The sequence below is a fragment of the Caretta caretta genome, chromosome 1, assembly GCF_965140235.1.
Source record: "Caretta caretta isolate rCarCar2 chromosome 1, rCarCar1.hap1, whole genome shotgun sequence".
NCBI classification, from domain to species: Eukaryota; Metazoa; Chordata; order Testudines; family Cheloniidae; genus Caretta; species Caretta caretta.
In genome coordinates, this window is record NC_134206.1 from 324485720 (window position 1) to 324504072 (window position 18353).

The following is an 18353-nucleotide window of genomic DNA, read 5'->3' on the forward strand; positions in this document are numbered from 1 at the left end:
GCTGGGCTAGATGGACCATTGATCTGACCCTGTATGGCCATTTTTACACTCTTAATGGGTAGGACAGAGGACACAATCTTGGGTCCAAGAGTCAGCTATCACTAAAGTCAGAATTTAAAGTGAGAATTTATTGCCAAGGAACAAATAAAATGGTATGCAAATCAATGTAATACCAGTTATGATCCATTTTGCTAAGACACTGCAGGGACTTCCTCCCCTTCTTAAGGACAAACCATACTTGGAACTTTCAACAAATATAAAAAGGAAATCTCAGGACCGGAACTGCTGTGTTCTAAGAAAATAGTATTCTTAAAGACAGTCAGGGAAGCATGGTTCTCTTTCATTTGAGGATTTTGGATTGGCAAAGAAGTAGGGAATGTGACTGTCCTGATCCCAATGGTGTTGAGAATCCACTTTAGGTTTAAAAAGACGGTAACATTTTAAGTGTGGCTTTCACCAGGACAAAGTATAACAGGAAACAAGCAAGACTGAGCAGCCAGCTTACCCACACTATGAGCTAAAGTTCTGACCATAAGGAACACCATTTCAATTTGGAGTTCTACGCTATCCTGAAAAGCATCTATTATTATTCAATAGATTTGTTCTGTGAATTTAGAGACATACTGATGTCAGTGACAGAGAAGTTTTTTTTTAAAATTTTAGCCCTTTTAACACTAGAACAGCAAAGATTGAGTGAGCAATAGTCTATTCCCCCTTGTGCACTGACATATTTTTTGTTAAGTTCCAACCATCTAGTATACTTACTACTTGAATGTCCTGCAGCAGCTAGAATACTGCCTTGATCTGCTGCCATTTCTCCCAGTCTAAAAAAATTGGGGATGGAATAAAAAGTGCTCCATGGCTAGGTGCTTGAATTCTATTGCATAAATGCCAACAATTTGTAGTTATCAGGCACATAATGGCAGATCCTACCTCTCAGAAAAGGCGAGACTTGCTCATACCTGTTGTGTCAGGAATAGTCTTTAGTTCCCTTGGAATACTCATAATTCGTCTGAAATCCATGGAAATCAGTTTATGAAAACCTTTAAAACTTAGACTGGAAGCTGGACTTCGCTGAGGAGAGATAAAAGCTGTTGTAGTCTTTCTGAAAGTATCAGAAGCTTTATAATCTTATGAAATGAGGCCTACTGTTTTGCTTTATCCAGAGTCTCCCCCTAAAGATGCTTGTCTTCTAAGGCGGTGCTACTCAAAGTGGTGGTCCGCAGACCGGCCATCGGCTGCGGGTCTGCGCACACATTGGGGAAAAAAAACTGCCGGTCCCTCACATCATATAGCTTGAGAAGCACTGTTCTAAGGGTATGGCCATCAAGCTTCACTTGGCCTACATCATCAGACTGTTAGGACCTCAGGCACATCACCATTTTGCATAGCTTATTGGCTATAAGGAACAAAGATGATGAGAAGCAGTGCAGGCCTGCCAGCTTTAGGGTAATGTACAAGGGAGTCTTCAGGCTATTTTCTTTTGTCATGAAAGGGATAGCCAAACCACATAAGGTCAAGGACACTTACTTCACCTAGAGAAAGAATGAGGAGTACTTGTATCACCTTAGAGACTAACATAAGCTTTTGTGGGCTACAGCCCACTTCATCAGATGCATGCAGTGGCAAATACAGTCGGAAGAGAGACAGACAGAGAAAACATGAAAAAATGGGGATTGCCATACCAACTCTTATGAAACTAATCGATTAAGGTGGGCTATTATCAGCAGAAGAGAAAAAAAAACCTTTGTAGTGATAATCAGGATGGCCCATTTCAAACAGTTGACAAGATGATGTGAGTAACCGTAGGGAGAAAAAGAAAAGGAGTACTTGTGGCACCTCAGAGACTAACAAATTTATTTGAGCATAAGCTTTTGTGAGCTACAGCTCACTTTATCGGATGCATACAGTGGAAAATACAGTAAGAAGATTTTATATATACAGAGAACATGAAACAATGGGTGTTACCATACATATTGTAACGAGAGTGATCAGGTAAGGTGAGCTATTACCAGCAGGAGAGCGGGGGCGGAGGGGGGACCTTTTGTAGTGATAACCAAGGTGGGCCATTTCCAGCAGTTGACAAGAACGTGTGAGGAACGGAGGGGGGGAGGAATAAACATGGGGAAATAGTTTTATTTTGTGTAATGACACATCCACTCCCGTCTTTATTCAAGCCTAATTTAATGGTGTCCAGTTTGCAAATTAATTCCAATTCAGCAGTCTCTCGTTGGAGTCTGGTTTTGAAGTTTTTTTGTTGTAATATTGCAATTTTTAGGTCTGTAATTGAGTGTACAGGGAGATTGAAGTGTTCTCCGATTGGTTTTTGAATGTTATAATTTTTGACATCTGATTTGTGTCCATTTATTCTTTTGCGTAGAGAGTGTCCGGTTTGGCCAATGTACATGGCAGAGGGGCATTGCTGGCACATGATGGCATATATCACATTGGCAGATGTGCAGGTGAACGAGCATCTGATAGTGTGGATGATGTGATTAGGCCCTATGATGGTGTCCCCTGAATAGATATGTGGGCACAGTTGGTAACGGGCTTTGTTGCAACGATAGGTTCCTGGGTTAGTGTTTGTGTTGTGTGGCTGCTGGTGAGTATTTGCTTCAGGTTGGGGGGCTGTCTGTAAGCAAGGACTGGCCTGTTGCCCAAGATCTGGGAGAGTGATGGGTTGTCCTTCAGGATAGGTTGTAGATCCTTGATGATGCACTGGAGAGGTTTTGGGGGCTGAAGGTGATGGCTAGTGGCGTTCTGTTTTCTTTGTTGGGCCTGTCCTGTAACACTAGCCCATGAAAGCTTATGCTCAAATTTGTTAGTCTCTAAGGTGCCACAAGCACTCCTCATTCTTTTTGCTGATACAGACTAACACTGCTACCACTCTGAAACCTTTCACCTGGAGAGTTATTCTTGGTGTCCTTGCTGTCTCTGCTGGTAACAGCAGCTGCTGGGCTGCTTTCTCCCTGCCTTTTTTAAAAAAAGGCCCTTTGATGTGACACACTATGTGAGGGGAAAGACCAGTCTTTTATAGGTGTTGTGGCTCAGGCACATAAATTCTCATTAGAAACTGACAGAGTCGAATAAAGGAGGAATTTGTCATCCAGCGAAGATTCAAGCAATTTTTTCTCAGAATAGAAAAAGCAACCTCTTCCTTGTGCACTCTTTTCTGAGTCTGCCATTCCAAGCTGCCTGGCAGCAGGAGACTGGGCCAGACAGATACTGAATACAGCAGAGAGGAACAGGAAGAAGTACAGGCGAAAAACAGATAGAAGAAAAAGAGTTGGCATAAGTAGAAAAAACTAAGGACTAAATCTCAACTGGAAAATTAACAAAATCTTTTCAGCCATCAGCCTTCTGCTAGTCTGTCTGATGGACACAGTTTCTGAAGTGTTCCTCACTGTGGCATCATCTGCTGCATAGCTTTTTAATTGTCCATATGCTGTCCCAAGTAAGAACCACCCAATTATGAGGATTTGTGGATAATTCCTTGAAAAGGAAATGCAGATTCCTGCCTCCATGGGGGACAATATTTTGCTTTGCCCCGTAGGACTTGAAGGAGTCTTTAACCACCTGATATAGCCATTAGCTACTGAAAAGCATGAGAAATATTGACTCTGTGCATGCCAATTGATGCCTACCTCCATTAGGATAAAAGGCTTCAAACTCAGCTAACCCTAGCTCTCAGCTTGGTAAGCTAGAAGCTTCTATCTATATTCTTTAGTTATCTGTTCAGTAGATGGGCTCGAGTTGTCATTGAACTCTGGTGATTCATTGGTTTGTCATGGCTTTTGTGTCCTAATTCTTCTACAAGCGACTCTTGCTGTGGTACTCAGAATTCTGTTGAACACCATATTTGGAAATGGGAAGGAATCTCCCCCCTCTCCAAGCAGCTTGGTCTAGCCGCTGTTTTGTGTGGAGCTTCACCTTTTCCTGCATGTCTCTAGAGGTGGCTCATACACATAAATCCCTATTAGAAACTGACAGGGTAGAAGAGAGGAGGAATTTGTCAACAGCCAAGATTCAAGCAATTCTTCCTCAGAGAAGAAAAAACATGTCTTCTTTGTGCACTCATTTTCATGAAGTAATTTTGACTGTGATCAAGCTGGAATAGCTTGAGTTTCTATGCATTGCTTTCCTTGTGTTGTTTCTTGGTTGAAATTTATAGTTGATAAGTGTTTTTATGTGGCACAAGTAGTTACTTGAAGGTTTAAACTTTTATCAAAGACAGGCAAAAGATGGGGAACAATGGGTCTAGGCTTTGCAGCTGAATGAGTCAAAAAGCAGAACCTTACCATTCAGAATAGATTCCATATGACACATGGACAGGGCCTCATAACCGTGGACAGAGTCTTTTTCCTCAACAAGGGAGGAATGATAGCCTGAAGATCCTCAGCTTGTAAAGGACACAGTCTCCAAGAAAGTGCTGGATATGGCAGGCTGCTGTTTCCAGTCAACTAAGTAGGTAACTAATGGGATGAGATTTTCTGGCTAAATTAACTTTTGGATTACTTTAGAGAGAGACATGGTGGGTGAGGTAATATCTTTTACTGGACTAACTTCTGTTAGAAAGAGACAAGCTTTTGAGTTACATACAGCTCTTCTTCGGATCTGGGAAAGGTAGTGAGAGTGTCACAGCTAAATACACGATCAAGCAGATAGTCTAGCACAGAGATTCTCAAACTTCATTGCACTGTGACTCCCCCTTCTGACAAAAATTACTACATGACCTGAGGAGGTGGGAACTGAAGCCTGAGCCCATCCCAGCTCTGCTGCCCCAGGTGGAGAGGGGGCAAAGCTGAAGCCCAAGGGCTTCTGCCCTGGGCAGGAGGCATGTAACCTTAGCCCTACCGCCTTCCCAGGGCTGAAGCCCAAGGGCGGTGGGGCTCGGGCTTTGGCCTCAGCAAGTTTAACACAAGCCTTGGCAACCCCATTAAATGGGGTCCTGACCCACTTTGGGGTCCCAACCCAGTTTGAGAACCCCTGGTTTAGCATTAGTAGTTAGCACATATTCTAAGGGACCATTCAAGGTGAAGTGGCCCATTAACACCTCTGTAGTCATAGAACAAAAAAGTTACTGTGTTACAGATTGTTGGCATAAGCCATAAATCCAGTGTCTTTATTAAGACTATGAATTTTAGTGTTTAGCTAAGTTATGAATTTAAGGTCCAAGGCTTGTATTTTGAAAGTGTTGTGCAGGTTTCCTTTGAGGATGAGGATTGAGAGATCAGATATAATGTGATCGCTTTGTGAAAAGTGTTCACCAACAGATCATATAGTATTTTTGTCTTTTATCATTTTCCTGTTTGAGTTCATTTGAGAGCACAGTGATTGCCTCGTTTCACCCACATAGTTGTTATTGGGGCATTTAGGCTTTCTACACTAGTACTTTTGTTGGTCACGGGTGTGAAAAAAAGAACAACATGCGCCTGACTGAGAAAAGCACTGGTGTGGACAGTGGCATGTGGGTGGGAGATGCTTTCCCGCCGACATAGCTACCGCCACCCAATGGGGGTAGTTTAATTATGCCAGTGGGAGAGAGCTCTTCCCCGGCATAGAATGGCTACGCGGGAGACCTTACAGCAGCACAGCTGCAGTGGTATAGCTGTGCTGCTGTAAGGTCAGTAGTGTAGACATAGTCATGGGTAGGACCCAGAGATCTTGAAAGGTGTGTTGTGGGAGTTGATCATTGGAGATATGTCTGCAGGTTTTGCATCTGTTGTTTTGTCAGGGTCTGGTGCCTCTTAGATTTGGTATATCCTGGTCTGTGCAGAGCTTGCTGCTGGTGATGAGCTTGGAGAGGTTGGGCAGTTGTTTGAATGTAATTTGTATTACATGATTTCATAAAATTGCAGCCCTCTGTTTTTAACCCAAGCAGAACAAGGAATGTAGGCCACACTTACAGGATGGGGAATTCTATCCAGCGAAGCAGTGACTCTGAAAAAGAATTAGGAGTCATGAGTGGATAATCAGCTGAACATGAGCTCCCAGTGTGATGCTATGACCAAAAGGGCTAATGTATATTGAGATACATAAACAGAGGAATCTTAAGTAGGAGTAGAGAAGCGATTTTATCTCTGTATTTGGCAGTGGTGTGACTGCTGCTGGAATACTGTGTTCACGTCTGGTGCCCAGAATTCAAGAAAGTTGTTGATAAATTAGAGAAGGTTCAGAGAAGAGCCACAAGAATGATTAAAGGATTAGAAAACATGTCTCAGAGAGATAGATTCAAAGAGCTCAATCTATTTAGTTTAACAAAGAGAAGATTATGGGGCAACTTGATTACAGTATTCAAGTATCTACATGGGGAACAAATATTTAAAATTGGCTCTTCAATCTAGCAGAGATAGGTATGGCTGGAAGTTGAAGCTAGACTTCAGACTGGAAATAAGGCATAAATTTCAAACGGTGAGAGTGATTAGCCACAGAAACAATTTACCAAGGGTCATGGTGGATACTCCATCTCTGACAAATTTTAAATCAAGATTGGATGTTCTTCTAAAAGGTATGCTTTAGGAATTATTTTGGGGATGTACTTTAGCCTGTATTATACAGAAGGTCAGACCAGATGAACACAATGACCCTTCTGGCCATGGAATCAATGAAGAGTGCTTGTGTGTGTCAAGGAGTAATGGTCTCAAGTTGCAGTGGGGGAGGTTTAGGTTGGATATTAGGAAAAACTTTTTCACTAAGAGGGTGGTGAAACACTGGAATGCGTTACCTAGGGAGGTGATAGAATCTCCTTCCTTAGAAGTTTTTAAGGTCAGGCTTGACAAAGCCCTGGCTGGGATGATTTAATTGGGGATTGCTCCTGCTTTGAGCAGGGGGTTGGACTAGATGACCTCCTGAGGTCCCTTCCAACCCTGATATTCTATGAATTTCATACCTATATTAACTGTGATATAAAATAAGACCAAAGCAAACACTTATTTTTATGAGTTATCCTTTCATTTTAATCTATGCTTGTTTCAGAGTTATTTCTATAGAGAAAGTAATAAGTAGTAAAACCAATAACTCTCTCCCCCTACTGCCGCAACCAAAACAAAACAAAAACTATGGACAATCCTAGTAGTTTAGCCATATTAAATTTGCTTAAGTATTCCTTGAACAGAAAATAGGTATGGAAGCTTCTACCCAACATTCACTTGCAAAGAACACTGGAGTCAGTGAAGGAAATTTTTTCCAAGATAAGAATTCAGTTGCAAACATGCATACCCCTGTGTGAAGGGTTATTACAGAGGAGCATGAGCTCCACCATAGTTAAGGTTCAGCAGAATTTTCCTTATAACAGGTAAATATGATAAAGCACGAATCACATGGCCATAATTGAAACAGTCTGGGAAAACTAACTTCAGAAACTATCTGTTGTGGAAATACCAGAGATGAACATTTTATAAACCAAGAAGGATGATTAGTTTATTCATTTGCAGAACATTCCTCAGAATACTTTTGTCTGCATTATGGAAACAAACTAAAAGTTATGGACATGCTTTACAGTGCACTGAACTTATTTTTCTACAATTCATTATGTTAATAGAATCTAATAATGTTTTATTTGAATCTTCCAATTTCAATCCAATTTCATTACTACTATCATTTTGTGTGTTCATTAACAAATAAAAATATGTTTTACATTACTACGTTCTGGTAACTCTCACACTGCACGGTTTGGTATGTTCAGAAACACCCAGTACACAGGCCACCTAAGAAGTTATGTCGCAGTTTCAGTCTTCAATACCTAATAGCATAAAGGTCAATTTTCTTAAAAAATGGTTGCCTAAAGTTGAGCTTCTACATTGATATTTAGGTGCATGATTAAATAAAATGAATTTCAAAAGTATCAAGACCTAGCAGCTTTCACTTTTAAATTTTGGCTTAAATGTTTAAATCCTGTAAGCACAATGTACTTTATTAATTAGTTTTAGTTGAACAAAGCCAAGTACAGCTTTATTTAATCTATGTAAGGCTGTTTTGCAAGCAATGATTTAGTAATATCTAACAACAATTATTTTTAAAAAGCGCTGAGATACTATAGTGATGGACCCAGGATAAGGTGGATGGACTGACAGACAGAAGTGATGTTTTGACTTCAATAGGATTTTAGGGAGAACTCTATTCTATATGATGTTTGGAGAATTGTCACACTAATATTCAAACTAACATCATGAGTATGATGTATTTATTTTTTAATATTGAACTAAAATCTACAAAATTTTTGTAATTAAAGTCCCTTATAATTTATTGTAAATAAATAGATTATTTAAGAACTCAGACCAGGAAAAAAGATAGTGATTTCCAAACTGAAATATATGCAAGCATAATCTGGGTGATTTTGTCCTGCATATTAGTGTAATTTTAGAGAAAGAATATTTGAGAAATTAAATCATAGACTCGCAGGACAGGAAGGGACCTCGAGAAGTCATCTAATCCAGTTCCCTGCATTTATAGCAGGACTAAGTATTATTTAGACCATCCCTAACAGGGGTTTGTCTAATCTGCTCTTAAAAATCTCCAGGTGTGTTTAGTTCAGTCAGAAAGTAGAAAGAATGCCTTACAATAGGTGTGATAGCTTTCCAAAGTAACAAATCTGAAAAGGGCAAAATTAAGCAATAAAGATTGCAACAAAAGTATTTTCAAACTATTTTTAAAAATTGCAGTTGAAACCCCTAAAAAAGTCATTAAAAGATTTTAAATTCTTCATAAAATAAGTTTTTTACTCCCCAACAAAACATATATGGACACAATATTTTTATTCCTCTTGTGCTTTCTCTGATTATGTTTAAAAGCACCTATAATAAATACACAGAGACACTACAGAGTTCTCATATCCTGCAATTCAAGGACATTTACTGACTGAATGTCGTCAAATTTACAGTTTTTAAGTTACCATGAAGCAGGAAATCTATGCAACTCAGTATGTACACAGAATACCACTCTGGAAGTCAAAACTATGACATTTGTTAAATGCAGAAGACAAGCATTCTAACAGTACAGTACTGGTATATTTGTTTGAATCCATGCCTTTCCTTAGGCACAGAGGTATTTATAGTTCAGGAATGAATCATTCTTATAACCCTACAACAATGTGGGTGAAACTCACCCATCTATTCAATTATGAAAAACAACATTTTGCAATAAGTGCAATTATGGGAACTAAGCAAATGCATAACTCTGGCATTACATAACTTTTGAGTGCTTCACTCTGCAACCTTAATAGTGTTCTTTACCAGTTTTATAGTATATAATTTCCTAAATTCTAAAAAAAGCAAATTGAAAAACAGAAATTCTAGCATGTGGCATCATACTGACACCCAGATGCAGGATTTGAACCTGTAGATCCATTGCACAGACCACTTGAGATAAGGGGGTATCTTATAGCAATAGCAGGTTGCTGTCCTCTAAGTGGATTAAAGGAGACAAGACACACACTTTGCTAGTGGGTGTCACAGATGTTTGCTGACAGCAGGTGAGACTCGGGAACCTTGGGTTCCACTCCAGTACTTTAGTAGCCATAGACTCTTCTGCCCATTCCCTCCCAAGCCTGATTCATTCTGCCATGACCCGTCCAACCTCTCCCCGTCCGAGTCCTCTCTCTTCTCCACCCCTGGCTCCTTGTCCCAGTTGCATTCTCCCTGCCTCTACTGTCCTAGTTTGCACTTCTCAGATTTCTTATCCCAGTCCCAGTCTCCTTGCCCAGTCAGTCCTAGATTCCCCTCTGGGTTTGCTGGCCAAGTCCCAAAGTATTCATCACACCCGGTCTAAGTGGTTGTCTATACAGGACATAGAGAGCAGCAAGGGGGTGTGTGTGTGTGTGAATCTACAATGCACCAGCCTGCCACACACAAAGTGGCCATATGGACACTGCTGCTGCACAGTAAAAGTTACACAGTACCCTTTGACTTACGGCTGTTTGAAACAGTTTTCTCCTCCCGGCTCGTCTGATCTCTTTCCCCCTAACACACATCACTGGCTCCAGGTTCTAGTTTTCTTACCCAGGCAACTCAGCCTCCCACACCAACCTCCTCTCTCAGCCTTTTGCCCAGTCTCTTTATCCAGACAGTCACATTTCTGCCCCTCAGCCTCTTGTCAGATCTATTTTTCCTTTCCAAAGCTCATTCCCCTCTACACTGGTTCCTATCTTCAGGCTCCTTGACCATCCAGTCCCAGTCTCCTACCCTCTCCTCATATATCATCATCATACGTCCTTCCCTTGTTAACTGGCTCCCAGTCCCCATCATCATTTTCCACACCATCTCCTAATCTTGTCTCTCTGGCTCCTAGTCCTGGTCTCCATGCCCAATCAGTTACTGCCTCCCCTATGCCTTCCATCTCTCAGTCCCAATCTCCTTGCCCAACAAAGCCCATTTTCATCTCCATCCCTCCAGTTCAGGCCTATGATCCCCCAGTTCCTAGTCTTCTTGCCCAACCAGTCCAGCCTCCCACGAAGAATACCACAATCTAGGTAACATACCGCAGCTGAAAAGCCAACCTATCATATGTCTTTAATTTCAGAGGTATGCTGTCGCACAAAATGTTGCAGCTCTGACTCCAATATTTTGCTCTATGAAATTGTCACGTGCAGTAGAGTGAGCTATGTAATTTGTGATGGCAAGAGTCAATTAAATGGTGGGAGATGGGGATAAATATATTCTATGTCATATATACATAGTAGAGCTGCCAATTAATTGCAGTTAACTCACATGATTAACTCAAAAAATTAATCGTGATTAATCACAGTTTTAATCGCACTGTTAAACAACAGAATACCAATTGAAATTTATTAAATATTTTTGGATGTTTTTCTACATTTTCAAAATATATTGATTTCAATTACAACACAAAATACAAAGTGTACAATGCTCACTTTATATTATTATTTTCATTACAAAAAGGATAAACAGAAGAAATAGTATTTTTCAATTCACCTCTTACAATACCATAAGGCAATCTCCTTATCATGAAAGTCCAATTTATAAATGTAGATTTTTTTTGTTATGTAACTGCACTCAAAAATAATGCAATGTAAAACTTTAGAGCCTACAAGTCTGCTCAGTCCTACTTGTTCAGCCAATCACTAAGACAAACAAGTTTGTTTACATTTACGGGAGATAATGCTGCTGGCTTCGTTTTAAGAACACTTTCACGGCCGATTTGAAAAAACTCAAAGAAGGTACCATGTGAGATTTCTAAAGATAGCTGCAGCACTCAACCCAAAGTTTAAGAATCTGAAGTGCCTTGCAAAATCTGAGAGGAATGAGGTGTGGAACATGCTTTCAGAAGTCTTAAAAGAGCAACATTCCGACGCAACTGTAGAATCCGAAGCGCCAAAAAAGAAAATCAACCTTCTGCTGGTGGCATCTGACTCAGATTTTGAAAGTGAACATGCATCGGTTTGCACTGCTTCGGATCGTTATCGAGCAGAACCCATCATCAGCAAGGATGCACGTCCTCTAGAATGGTGACTGAAGCATGAAGGAACACATGAATCTTTAACGCGTCTGGCACATAAATATCTGGTAGCGCCAGCTACAACAGTGCCATGTGAACACCTGTTCTCACTTTCAGGTGACACTGTAAACAAGAAGCAGGTAGCATTATCTCCTGCAAACATAAACAAACTTGTTTGTCTGAGTGACTGACTGAACAAGAAATAGGACCGAGTGGACTTGTCGGCCTTAAAGTTTTACATTGTTTTATTTTTGAATTCAGGGGGTTTTTTGGTACATAATTCTACACCTGTAAGTTCAACTTTCAGTTCAACATATAAATTGTATTACAGTACTTGTATGAGGTGACTTGAAAAATACTATTTCTTTTGTTTTTTATAGCATATATATTTGTAATCAAAAATAAAGTTAGCATCTAAATAAAGTGTGGGTGTCCATCTGTAGTATCGTAAAGGAAAGCATCTCTTTTTATCCTCTCCCACTAATCTGCTTCAAGGGCTATCTCACGAGTTTTCAAATGTTCTGTTTTATCACCCTTCTTGTTCATGGTATGAATAGGACCATTTGGGACTGGGTAGTGAAGAACTATGGGTTGTGATGAATTCAGGAAACTGACAGGGTGGGGCTGTATTTTCTAGTAATGACTGCCAAACTTGCTTTGCAGTCGAGAACCCTCCCTTTGGGGAGGCAGAAATTCATCAAGAAATCACTCCCAACACCATTATCAGTAACCAACACTCAGCTCTATTAGCAACAGACATGTTGATCAGTAACAGACAGCCCCAATGTTATCTCCCCCAGCATCAGCCACTGATTAGGGATCTCCCTCCTTTAGGCTCTGGCTGATCCTCATGTGCAGCATGTGAGGAGCTTTGGGGGCCTGTACTCTATCACAGGATTCGGACTCTCAGCCTGCCACGTCCCTTCAGCAGCAGCAGTTGCATGTTCGTTCTCTGCCACTGCTGCCATCCCTTCTTCTCAAGAGAGGCTGCAACAAGATGGAGTGGGATTTCCTACCATCTCTCTAACTAGCTAGAGCTCTGTGGAGATGGAGCCCCAGTTTCTCCTGTTTGTTCACGCCATGCCAATCAGGACTCAGAGAAGGGCCAGCTTTCATCAAACTGTTATTAATCTTGGGGAGTGGGTCTCCACAAAGACAGCACCCAATTTTATATTTCTGCCTCTTCTGACTTTGCCTGGGTATTGGTAACAGGTTACACAGTGTCTAGTAAGACAGGGCATGGATTAAAGAAAGGCAGTTGAAATTCCATCCAGACAAGACAAGTTATGCCTTAGGCCTAAAAGACTGAGGGACGCAATTAAATGAGACAGCGAGAATTGGTTCTAATGTTGGGAGCAAGGGGAAGGAGGAGAAGGAATGTTTTGTAGTATCTTAAATTGCTCTGACGCTCAATTGTTGTTCAGTGCAGCTCATTATTTACTTGGCCTTTTTAATGTTGACCTTGCCATGGTTATCCATGCCTTTGTTACCTTGACATTGGACTATTGCAATGGATTATACATAGGACTACACCTTCAATCCATTCTCAAATTAGTTAATAAGCAAGCTACTTCAATGGTCTAGTTCTGGGATACCTAAAAGATTGCCTAAAACTCCAGGGTGAGGACCATGATCAACAACTCTACTGTACAGGCACAATGGAACCTTTCTGAGGGCCAGCCCCAAGGCTGTGGAATGAACTTCCACAGAAATTATGAACCATCACAAACCTTACCACCTTCTGCTCCAAGTGCAAGGTACACTTATTCAGCACTGACTTCGCGAATACAAACACAGATATAAGCACAATTAACAAAATAAAACCTTACCAAAACAAAACAAAACTTTCTTATATAGTTAGGGTTGGGTTTTTTTTTTTTAAATCAATAAGGAAGTTTACTCCTTAAAATGAAAAAAGCAATGCAATTCTTATGGATATTTAGAACTATCACTTAGCAAGAATGTAAACCGGTTAATAGTGAATTATAATGAAAACAGGAAAACAAGAAAAGTTTGCAGGGATCACTTACCCGCCTTTAATATAGTCAAGGAATGAAACTTCTGTTTCAATTAGGAAGGAAAGCAATGTTACCTGAAATCAAGTAAAACAGAATCAGGCATGAATGGTCATTCCTCAAATCAAATACAAGCAGAAAATTAATGTAAAATATTTTCAAGGCTTATATTTGTGGTATCATTTCCTACAATGTTAGGGAAGAAAGAAGATAAGCAATTCATAAATCCCTTGTGGAAGGCATGGGGCAATCCTGGAAGTCTAAAAAGAGTTTTAAATGACTTTGTATTATTCTAGACTAAGTGAAGGATGCAGGGAGGGGAGAGAATATTTTAAGGAAACATATGGGGTAGAAAACAAATGTGGTGGGGGTCACTGCATGCTATAGAGTAATGTCAGATGTTACGACTAGTTGATCCATTATGCGAGTACTTCAACTTCATTTGAAAAGCTACATTACATTATCTACATATGTTGCATGTCACTTCATTTCAGTGGGGACCTCTGGGTAGTGATAAGAGTCAAGAATGAAAAACAGTAAACTAAAAATAAATAAAACAGGAGATGTTCTATTATTTGCCAATGTGAAACATTACAAGGTGTACATTTTCTTCTTCACTGGCTTTCATTATCCAGGAAGAATGAGAGTCCAAAGCACAGGCTGTGGTATGAAATAGTCTTAACACCTCTAGTACTTCAGTGAACGACAATGGCTTAAACTCAAACAAAACAGATCTAGCATTCAGCCCTGTTAGATATTGCATTACATCCACAGAAGCAGAACGTTCAGTTCAACTCTATCTATAAAGTAAGATGAAACTTCCTCACAACATCTGACCCTTGGTGATCTGTGAAGATGAAGGTGGGGAAATCATCACTACAAAGTCCTATCAGTCTTTTGAAAGAGTGATTTTTTTTTTGAAGGCAACATGCAAATTTCAATTTATACTTCCATTGAACATCATCATTTTTATGGCCCTCCTGTCAGTTATTAAATCATGTTGCTTCATTACCAGTCAATTTAAATAATATTGTGAGTGATAAATTGTTTGTACACAAAAGGTTTGTGACCAACAGACTACTTACTTCTTCCCTTATACAAAGTAATTACAACTTTCCCACTTCTTTCATGATACTATAAGCATCACTATTTTAGGTGTTGTTTAAGGCTGTTCATGTTCTCATAAGCACTTGTGTTTAAAATTTGATTTTACCTCCCATATTAAAAATAGCCACCTAGCGTTGGTGTACACTAGATAAGACGGGTACTGTTTTCCCATTGCCTTTACAAGCGGCTGTGAGGCAGCCTGTAGTGAATAAATCCACCTTTTCTTAGTGCTTCTGGTGGGTTTGGGAGACGGAAAACTTGGAGAGGCCGCAGATTGAGTGCAAAACGGAAAATGTGAGTTGGAAGAGGATTGTGATAGAAACAGAAGGAGAGAATATGGAGGGTAGGGGGCTGAAAGGGCATGGAGAGCAATACAGAGGCAGATGATTAGGATGAGACTGGTAGAGAGAATGGGGAGGGAGTTAGACAGGGAAGAAAATTACTACTGTTATTTTAATGACGACCAAAAGCGCGCTAGTTCCCTCCCTGTACAGAGAAAATATAAAACCCTGTCCCATAAAATTACATTTTAACTTCAGACAGAGGGTAACAAGACAGTCTGATTTGATACACAGTCATGTTTGCATGCACAAACACACATCGGTGCACTTTTCAGATGTGACTGCATGCATGCACGCACATGTCAGAATACTTAACATGCACAAAAGAAGACCATGTTCTGAAAGCCAGGATGATAACATACACATAAAATAACTATACTTTTTCTTTTAGAGACTGTTCCCTAACAAAACTTCATTATCAGATTCTGAATATTTCTGTTTTGAGCATAGATTTAAAGAAAAAGCGTTACTCACCTTGAGCAGTAACTAAGGTTCTTCAAGATGTGTGTCCCTGTGAGTGCTCCACTTTAGATGTTGAGTGCCCCGCACTTGTAATCAGAGATTTTTGGTAGCAGTGCCTGGTTGGGTCGCACATGCACAGTCCCAGTCTTGCGCTGCCTCAGGCGGTTAACCAGCACTGTGCGACCAACCCTCCCCTTCTGTTCCTTCTCTATTGCAGAGCATACAGTGAAACTCCGAAGTAGAGGGGAGAAGGGAGGGTGGTGCAGCACCCACAGGGGGTCACATCTCGAAGAACCTCAGTTACTGCACAAGGTGAATAACCCTCTTTTCTTCTTTGAGTGATGTCCCTGTGGGTGCTCCACTTTAGGTGACTTCAGAGCAGTGCCCTCCAAGCGAAGGGAGGGACTTTGGCATTGAAGTCAAGGCAGCGGACAATATGATGAGTCTGAATAATGCATCAGATGTTTCATACTGTGTAAATGTACGGGCAGAGGCCCAGATTGCAGTTCTACATACGTCTGTAATGGGAACACTGTTCAGAAAAACTATCGAAGTCGACACTGACCTGGTGGAATGTGCATGAATCCCCACTGGGGGTTGCAGGTTCTGTTGCTGGTAACAGTTTGATGCATTCTGAAATCCATTTGGAGAACTACTGTTTGGATATGGTGTCTCCTTTTGATCATTCCGTGATTGAAACAAATAATTTTGGGGACCTGCAGAATTACCTTGTTCTATCTATGTTAAAAGCTAGGGCCCTGCGAACATCAAGGGTGCGGATTCTTGTCTATTCTTATGTGGCTTAGGATAGAATGTTGGTAAGCAGATGGTTGCCTCCTCTTTCCATCTAAACCAGCCCTTTAGGTAAAATCTTGGGATGAGGTCTGAGAGTGATTTTATCTTCAGAAAATACTGTGTAGGGTGGGTCAATCATGAGGACTCCTAGTTCCCTCATTTGTCTTTCAGATGTAATGGCGATTAGAAAGGCCACCTTCATTGACAAGTGGAGAAGTGAGCCAGTGGCTAATGGTTTGAATGAGTGTCTGGTGATGCCCTAGAGAACTAAGTTGAGGTCCCAAGGTGAAGGGGGAGTGAGGATTTCGGGGTAAATGTTGTTAAGGCCTTTCAGAAAATGTTTGGTGGTAGGGTATGCAAAAATTGATGTGCCATCTATCTTATGGTGGAAAGTTACTATGGCTGAGAGATGTACCCTGACTGAGCTAATAGAGAGATCTGATCTCTTAAATTCAACCAGGTAATCCAGAATCAAAGGTAAGGGTGCAGATACTGATGTCTGCGTCGTGTGACACCAGGAATCAAAATGTCTCCATTTGTGTAAGTGTGTGTGGTGGCTAATTGGTCTGTGACTATTTAATAAAATGTTCTGTACTACTTTGGAGCATGTTATTTCTGGTCCCTGGAGCCATGAAGCAACCATGCTTTGAGGCAGAGTGTCTCCAAGTTCAGGAGCAGGATATGTCCTGATTCCTGGGACAGGAGATGAGGTAGGAGGGAAAGGGTGAGAAGTCTGCACGCTGACATTCTGAGAATGTAGGGGAACCATGTTTGATGAGGCAATTTGGGGGTTATCAGTATTACTGTGGCCTTGTCCTATTTGATCTTGTGAAGCATTCGTGTCATTAGGGGAATGGGGCGGGGGGGAAGGCATATAGGAGAGGACTGTTCCATTTGGTAAGAAAGGCGCCTCCCAAGGAGTGAAGGCCCATTCTGTCCCTGGTGCAAAATAGTGGGCATTTGGTGTTGTGCTCTATTGTGAAGAGGTCTACTATGAGGAATCTCCACTGTTTGAATATATGTTGTGAAGAAACCTGGTGTCAAGTTTCCACTTGTGGTCCTGAGAAAAAGTTCCTGCTAAGTGAATCTGCCATACTGTTTTGAAATCCAGACAGGTAGGCTGCTTCAATGTGGATGTTGTGCAGGATGCACCAATGCCAGTTACATGGCCTCTGCACACAGGGAGTGTGAGCGTGCAACCCTGTTAGGATAAAGATATTCAGGCCAGTCTGCAAAGGCCTGTACTTTAAGAATTTAGGTGTATTCTTATCACTTGACTAGTTCTAGAGGTATAAAAGAAAGAATCAAAATCACTGTCTGCTGGTGTAAGGGCCTTCTCTTACTGTGACAGTCTGAGGCCCTGTTCTTAGGCTAAGGCCTTTGGCTAAGCAGCAGAGGCAGCCATAAGCTAGGAAGTGAACAGTCACATCCTCACATTCCAAACTAGTCACATTGAAATAAGGTGCTATTGGGCTGTTAGGCACTATCAGGACAGAATTGTATTCCTATCACCTCCAGAGAAAGGGAAGTGCCTAGAAAATGTAAAAGGAAACTTAGTTTGATAGCATCCTGTCTGGCAAGAACTCACTTATCAATAGCTGGGATGTGAAATCCTCACTTCTGTATTGTTTTGTCATTATAGTTCCCACTTTGCTATTGTTTGTCTGTATAATCTCTCTGGTTCTGTGATTGTTCCTGTCTGCTGTATAATTAATTTTGCTGGGTGTAAACTCATTAAGGTGGTGGGATATAACTAGTTACATAATCATGTTACAATATGTTAGGATTGGTTAGTTAAATTTCAGGAAAATGATTGGTTAAGGTATACCTAAGCAGAACTCAAGTTTTACTATATAATCTGTAGTCAATGAGATAGTGAGTGGGTGTGGGTGGGAAGGGGTGGGTGGGGGATATGGGAACAGGGAATGGGGGTAAGGAAGTTGGAATCATGTTTGGCTAAGGGTAGGAATGGGAACAGGGACACAGGTGTAAGGCTCTGTGGTGTCAGAGCTGGGAAGGAGGATACTAAGGAAGGAAACTGGAATCATGCTTGCTGGAAGTTCACCCCAATAAACATTGAATTGTTTGCACCTTTGGACTTCGGGTATTGTTGCTCTCTGTTCATGCGAGAAGGACCAGGGAAGTAAGTGGGTGAAGGAATAAGCCCCCTAACAAGCCCCTT

General features: G+C 40.9%; 1 protein-coding gene across 7 annotated transcripts in view; it reads right to left on the bottom strand.

Annotated features, from left to right (window-relative positions):
• The window catches only part of CPNE8 (copine 8), a 290234-nt gene that overhangs the window by 113994 nt on the left and 157887 nt on the right, over positions 1-18353 (bottom strand). For all 7 annotated transcript variants that reach the window (XR_007354651.2, XR_007354650.2, XR_007354652.2 and 4 more), the window contains exon 13: positions 13482-13543. Coding sequence is in view for 4 of the 7 variants with exons in the window: in XM_048836289.2 (XP_048692246.1) it covers positions 13482-13543 (62 nt within the window). In the remaining 3 variants the exon portion in view is untranslated. The remainder of the gene's footprint in view (positions 1-13481; positions 13544-18353) is intronic.